This window comes from Micromesistius poutassou, assembly GCF_964030765.1.
Source record: "Micromesistius poutassou genome assembly, chromosome: 2".
NCBI classification, from domain to species: Eukaryota; Metazoa; Chordata; class Actinopteri; order Gadiformes; family Gadidae; genus Micromesistius; species Micromesistius poutassou.
This window is the reverse complement of record NC_140272.1, coordinates 9418309-9425638: the sequence shown is the minus strand read 5'-3', so window position 1 is coordinate 9425638 and position 7330 is coordinate 9418309. Positions and strand designations below refer to the sequence as shown.

At 41.4% G+C, this 7330-nt stretch overlaps 1 protein-coding gene across 1 annotated transcript; it reads right to left on the bottom strand.

Annotated features, from left to right (window-relative positions):
* Window positions 1-219: 219 nt before the first annotated feature.
* Window positions 220-6627, bottom strand: golt1a (golgi transport 1A). The gene is made up of 5 exons (XM_084464024.1): window positions 6499-6627; window positions 6175-6266; window positions 5096-5274; window positions 4355-4418; window positions 220-4166 (listed from the first exon to the last, which is right to left on the bottom strand). The coding sequence occupies exons 1-5, from the start codon at window positions 6521-6523 to the stop codon at window positions 4125-4127; spliced, it is 402 nt and encodes a 133-aa protein (XP_084320150.1). The 5' UTR covers window positions 6524-6627; the 3' UTR covers window positions 220-4124.
* Between the last annotated feature and the right edge of the window lie 703 nt (window positions 6628-7330).

Here is a 7330-nt window from a genome sequence, read left to right as displayed (position 1 = left end):
CAATGAAGAGTGTGCTGTGAAGGCTGCGATGAGTTGAACATTCATAAGTAAGATCTCACCTGTGTGCAGGGGGCTGGTTGCTCATGTGGGAGGGCTGCTCCATACCAACTGGTGGCTGAGGACTGCTTTATAGCTTCTCTATCCCCCCTAATCACCGCTGGTGATGATGCAGGACAGTGTGGTGCACAAATGCAGTCAAACATTTTGCAGTATTTTCAGTTTATTCATTGATATGCATTCAATGCAAATTGTAAGAGAATACATCATATCAAGTATTATATTAAAATCCCACAAACATTTAAAAAAAACCATATACATATACATATACATATTGTAAATTCATGGCCGTCCCTTTACCATGGGATCTAGGTTCAAGAAAGAAGACAACTATGAACACATTGATATACAGTCAAGTCTGGGAGGCAATGTTCTTGACTACTGTTCTTGACAGTAGAACAGTAGTCAGTAATGTTCTTTTCTACACAGGCTGCATTGCAACGTGATCTCAATCTAAACCCCAGAATAGGTTGTTCATGTCTTCCAAAATGACCCACCTGAACGTGTTTGCCCCCTATCGACTGTTCTAGAAACAGCACTACATTTACAATGTTACAATACGTTACGATACGTTACAATGTCAGGGGTCAATGTCAATGTTTTCTTGCCATGGGGATTCTTATGGCCACTGCTATCCCTAAAACCATGCAGCTTGCATGTTGTTTGAATCAACGTCTCTGCATTGTGTAACATTACTCATCTGTGCTGCTATGGAATGTGTTATTTTATTTGATGGATGATGTTAAATGTAGATTTCCAAGCGACCCAGGGATGACAATTATTCGTATTCTTTGGCACAGACTAAGATGACGTGTTGTTGTGGAGCATAACAGAAGTCGGCTTTGCTTCCGCTGGAAAATCCATTCAAAGGTAATTTGGTATATTTTGTTGATCAAGATAATCATGACAGATCAAACTACTTTGGGTAAAGATGTTTGTGAGGAAGCCACAGGCTTGCTTCCATCAATCACTAGCAAACACAATATTTGAACATTACTGCTACATAGAAAGAGAAGGCAAATAGATTAACATACATATTTAATAATAAATACAACTCATAATAATACATATGTGGCAGGTAGGACGGTAGTGATGGGTAATGCACCTTGGCCCCTCCCACTGGCACTAATCATCTAGATCAGGTGGCACATGTGGCACGTCTTAAATGAGGTGCGAACTCGGAGAGAACAACTAGTGCGGTGTCAGTTGAAGTAAGTAGCAGCTGTGTAAACAGGAGAACGTGAGTCTTTTGGAAATGTTTGTTTTACCCTTTTATGCAAACTGCAGCGCCTAACACTGTCTACTGTCTGTTCGTAACTTCGGCCTGGTGTCGGCGCGTAACCCTGGCCTGCTGTCTGTGCGTATGGTGACCAGTAAATGGTGCACACAAGCACAAGTCTACGGAGACGTGATCGCATAACAGCGATTTGTGAGTCACACGGGTTAGCAGCAACGTAAGTGTAGCCTACTTGCTCCCGTTCTCATACAAATGAATGACGTAGTGTTTGTAGCACTGATCATTTCATGTCCGCTATTTGTGTATGAACAGAGAACGCTCACGTCGGTGAGTGTGCACAGCTTCGCGTCATCCACCTGTAAATCGCATTGGTACTGGAGTTTAGTGTCTAGTTCATCTAGGCTGGCCTAAACACGTAAGTTATCCATTCTAGTTAAATCCACCTAATCATGCCTATACTAACACTAGGATTCTTATGAGAGGATGTGGCGCCAAATCTAGTGTCGATTGTGATTCTTGATTACAGGAGGATTGCCGTCGTCTGTTCGACCAGCCACTGTTTTTCCCAGGACGGAATTTGTCTTATCTATTTGAATGTAACCTACGAGTGCTCTTAACATCTGCCACCCTTATCGTTGGCTAATTGGGAGATTTAGGCGGGCCAGAGCCGGATTAAATAAATGGACTACACTAGGCAGACTGTATTTTTTTGGGCCTCCCTCCATCGATGTTATTCATAAATTGAAATCTGAAACTTACCAAAGTTACTAATAAAAGTTAATTCACATTTTACATAGAGTAGACTTTAGTTACAAGTTTGTTATTTGTACGCCAAAATAAGTCATGTTTTGTGTCTATCAGACAATTTTTTAATTTTTATTATTCATACGTTATTACACGGTTCTATATTAAATGCTATTAAATTATCCTTATCTTATCCATTGCCAGTGTCATTGTTAAGGCAGTAGTACCAGTAAATCACCAATAGGTGTCAGCATTGCAGGTTCACAGCTGTCGGACGGCTTCCCGACAAAAACTTCTGAGAATGAGGAGTCTCGTGATTTTTGGGGAGGGGTTTGAGCCCGTCCGCCATGATGGCATCCACGGCTATCGGTTGCCAGGGGCAATGTTGTCAGAGCGGCATAGAGACAGATGAGGAAATACGCAACATAGAGACGCAGGAGACATTACGAGATAGAAATAAATGGAGAAGAATAAGGCGAAGGAAAAGGGTCCTAGTGAGAACTCTCATCGACTCATCTCATCGACGAAAATCGGCCAAGATTATCCTGTCTGCTGTAGTGTTCTAAGATATAATCTCATCAACTCTAAGAGCACCCGATCAGAAAATCGGGGTTATCCAACATGATAGATATTTTCGGAATGTTGAGTGAAGGGCAATTTCCACCAGAACCGTCACGGAAGCGGCACGGCAATAAAAACGTTCGATGAAGACATTAGAAACCATTATAGTCAATGTAGGCTATTCCACTGGATATGGCAGCGGCACGGAACCAAACCGGCACTACTTTTTTGAAAGTTGCCGGTTCGCAGCCGTGTCTCAGAACACTTGTACAGCCATTCAGTTTATGATGTTTATGATCTTTATTCATTAATTGCGCCGCGGCCGAACTGACGAGGATATACTGTTATGTAAGCATACGCACCGCGGAAACCACTGCTGTCAAAAGACGCTGATCCATTTTCAATGTTGACGCGAGTTGCTCTAGTTCTACGTCCACGGCCCTGCAGCATGCAATTAGCGGACAAGATTGTCCTATAGTGTGTGGTGTTCCGTCTTGTGTTCGAATCTCATGTATTTGTATTTACGATCGGAGAGCAACAAATGGGCTGAGATTCTGTGTGTGGTGTACATCCGACTCAAATCTTGTAGTGTGGGGCAGCCTTCAGTGCGTTGTCGATTTAGGGAACCTGACAAACTGTAGCCCACTGTTCTTATGGTTTCCTCGACAATCGTGTGAGGCATTGAAGCAGTTTTTAACACAGCAGTTATTTCCAGGCATTGTTAAAACAGTACAGAATTGCAACAACCTCCTCTGCTAGCAGCTACCGTGTCAACAATAACGCAAAGCTCAGCTGCACTCGGGAGGGGCATACCTTCCAACATGGCGGGAAGGCGCGGGGGCTCTGTGCCGTGACGACAACTCCTCATTCTCAATAGCCCCCCGCTGTCTCTTCTTTTGTTCCTTTTTTTTTTTTTCTTTTTATGTTTTGCTGCACCCGAAAGCATCTTGAATGTTAGCCTACTCAAAAAACGACCTGCCTGCTAGCTTTATTGTTCCGCTTAGTCTTGACCCGCTGACCTCCCCCCGGACTTAACTGATTGGCGTTAATGTGATGTGACGTTAAGATAAACGTCACTATTTTTAGTTAATTAATATATATTGATATATTAACACTGAAATAAATAGTAGATAGGACATTTGTATAGGCTATTTTAATTATTATTTTTTTGTCCTTCTGTCTGGGCCCCCCCCGCCAATCAGGCCCTAGGCACGTGCCTAGTTTGCCTTTGGGTTAATCCAGTATTTGTTTGCAGTGGTTTTCTAGTGTGTGATTTTCATCTGCTGCTAACTGCATGAGTTTTATTTGCCCTGGTTGTTAACCAGCATGTATTTCGATTAGTCTAATAAATGTATATTGATTGCATCAGTCCAATTTCTGTGCCTTCATTGGACACACCTGGATATAGTTTGAAGGGGAGTGCTGTTTGTACAACTAAGTTAAAATTAGCCATACTCTAAATTGTAGATTCGAGCACCCCCTGGGGGTCACACATACGTAATACAATAAAAAATCCTTTCCTTATTCAAACCATGGAGGTGTTGTTTCCGAATAGTTTTTTGAACAACTGGAAGAAAAGAGGAGGGAGTCAGGATCATCATTAACACATCAAAAGAGAATATGACAGTTAAAACTGCATTGGGAGAGTTTCAAAATGTCATAAATAGGTTAAATAAGTTTAAGAGATGAGCAGTTGAATGAAACATACAGAGATGGGTATACCAGCACCATGGTTCAGGGTTACATTTTACTCACCGCATCAAGGAATGGATTATTTATTATTGAGAACATGAATCCAAAAACCATTGGAAAGAATGACCTATGGGGATAGAAACAGCAAAATGTTACAATGATCTGATTACTGTTTTCCTTGCTTAAACCAACATTGTCTTTGTTCTTGTAATAACTTCAATGCAGGTCAAATGAGATTGTGTTGCGTTCCTTCCAAGAACCATTGATTCATGCATTGCAAAACATTGCAATCTCCTGCTAAGCATTGGTTGGGCAGAGAGTCACTTTACCAGCGATAGCAGTGGATAAAGTTTGTAGACCAGTCTGCTAAAGCCAAATATCCATGACGTATCCAAGCACTAACCCAAATATTACTATAGAGGGACTTTACTTTGATAAATTAGCTTGTATTTTTCAACACTTTAAGGAGGTTAACTCATAAGCCCTTTTTCAAGCTGTTAAGTTAATGATGAACTTATTAACAAAAAATGAGTTCTATGTTAAAGGACTGCTATTTAACAACCATGTGTGAAGATAAGCCATTACAAGCTATGTCAAAATCGACTCAGGGGGTGTCCATCCAGATGTATGATGGACTGATCCACCCACCAGTTGGTACAGTCCGCTGGGTAGGCTGGTAGGCGGAGTGCTTGGTCTTAAACTGTATATTTATGTTTTGTTAATGGTAAGTTCCTTACCATCTAAAGACTTATGACATGACAAAGTGTTATCTAAACATCATTTCATGCAGCCTGATGAACTCACCTGAACAAAAGAACAAAGCCATAACTCTCCACAAGCATGCCGATGATTGGCCAACGGAGCAAGACCAGAGCCACGCCCCCGAGAAAGAAGGAAGATGCCCGAAACTTCTGCCTCTGGAAGAAGAAATTGGCGGTCCTCCTGGGGCCGATGATGAAGACCAACCCAGCCAGGAAGAGGATCTGACGGAGCAACACAGTACAGGACATCATGCTCAGGGGGTCGAGGAAAGAGCGGGGTTGGGGGTTGGTCATATCTATTGAATATATTTTGTTTTGGTATGGATGGTATCAATTAGACCATATATTTAGACTCCAATTATTTTTACTAGGGTCATTTGTTCAATAGTAACATACTAACGAAGCAACATTTTTAAAGTGCAACTTTCAGATATCTTTTTCATTCTCTTTGGCGCCACCTATGGCAATCAGTGCTAACTGCAGGTGTGTTCTTGCCTCACACAAGTGAGTTGAATTGCGAGTCTGTTGCAAATAACAACTAATGCAGTGACAGATGGAGAGACAGCACCTTCATCCTCTCCCACTTGATGGCCATGATTATATTATCACAAATGTCAGCCCCGCCTGACCTCTCTGGTGGAACCACCACTGCTGGGTGACGGAAACCACTTCACTGACTGCGCAGCTTGGGATTTTTCCCAGGAATGTCCCCACCCTCTCCCAGTTTGGAACATTGATAATTCTGTAATGCCACACTTTAATCAGTGGGCCATGGTTCAATCACCATAGTGTTACCTCATACGGCGATAGATGTTGACCTTACACATGTATATACAGGAATATGTTTGAGATTACTGTAATAATACAAGAAATAAGTTCACCAAAATTAATTAATGTTTACTGATTCCACATAATTTACTGATGAAGTAAATATTTTACAATTTGGTCAGTTCACCACTTATTTTATATATATATATATATATAATAGATTAAACCACAACAAAAATGGAAGCCACTACTTTCCATTCAAAAACATTTTGGAATGGACTTTCACATTGGAAGGTTACATGTCTACATATGAAAGAATTGTGAGTTTGTTGCAGATTTAAAAACATGACTTACATTTCCAAATGCCAACAAGACCGAGTCAAAGTACAGCATTACACCAAAAAGCACAAAAAATATTCCAAACCCTGTAAGACCAATGCCAATCTCTGGAAAAAAAAAAAAAAGAAACAAAGATTACCCTTAGACATAAAATCGTTCCCTTTTGTGTTACCTTGTGGTTCAAATGCATCACTGACATTACATCTCTATACAACAGCAGCTCCTTACACTAATCCCAAACATCATCTAAAAAAAAATAATGTATTGCTGTTGGTTATGGGCAAAATATGTGAGTCGTCGTAATAGAATGTATTCTGAATTATGAAAAAAAACACTTACTCTGAAACTGTGTGACCTCCATCATAAGCTCTCTTTCCTAGCATAAATCCTTACTCTGTCTCTTTCCCTGTTGTGCTTCAGCTTCAGCCCTGAGAAGTCGGTGTTCCTCTCTTTTTAAAGTGACCTTTGAACCTTGATTCAGGGCAGCTGAGTGAACATTAACCAGTTAGTCATAGCAGGAGCAGATAAGCTGGAGATATCCCCTGACACGTTCAAGGAGGACCCTGCTGTGCAGGGCAAAGGCCTTCAACACAATAGACAGGAGAGACATCCAATAATACAATAATACAATAATAAAAAACATTCTGAAGCAAGTAGTTTATTCATGCCCAATACATTTCTTGTTTTCACAATTGAATGCTGGCCTTGGTAGAATCCATGCGTATACATTCTGTATGCTGTATACATTGTGTCATGCCTCCCCTCTTGTGGGATTACTTTGTATAGTCCTACCATCTCAACCAGCAGAGGATCTCAAATGCCATGTAGCCTGCATGTGAACAGGTGAACAGCTCTTAGCCAGAGGGTTTAGACCTTGAATCCTTTGACATTTCAAATAGAAACCTCTCTATAGGCTGTCTTTCCTCAGAGGCAGGGCAACCAAATAAACTGTCCCAACTGTCCTACAAAACCCAAAGTAAAGAGCTTCATGAGACATGTGAGGGCTAAAGAACGGCAGTATGACACCGCTAAGCATGGACAGGGTTCTGCCTACAGGTCATGTTTGGGCAGGAACTGCAGCTTGGATCGCTGGGACTGCCAGATTGGATGGATTGTCTGAAACCATCACAAAGCTGTGACATCGGCAAACCAGGGAGGGAACACAGGAGCT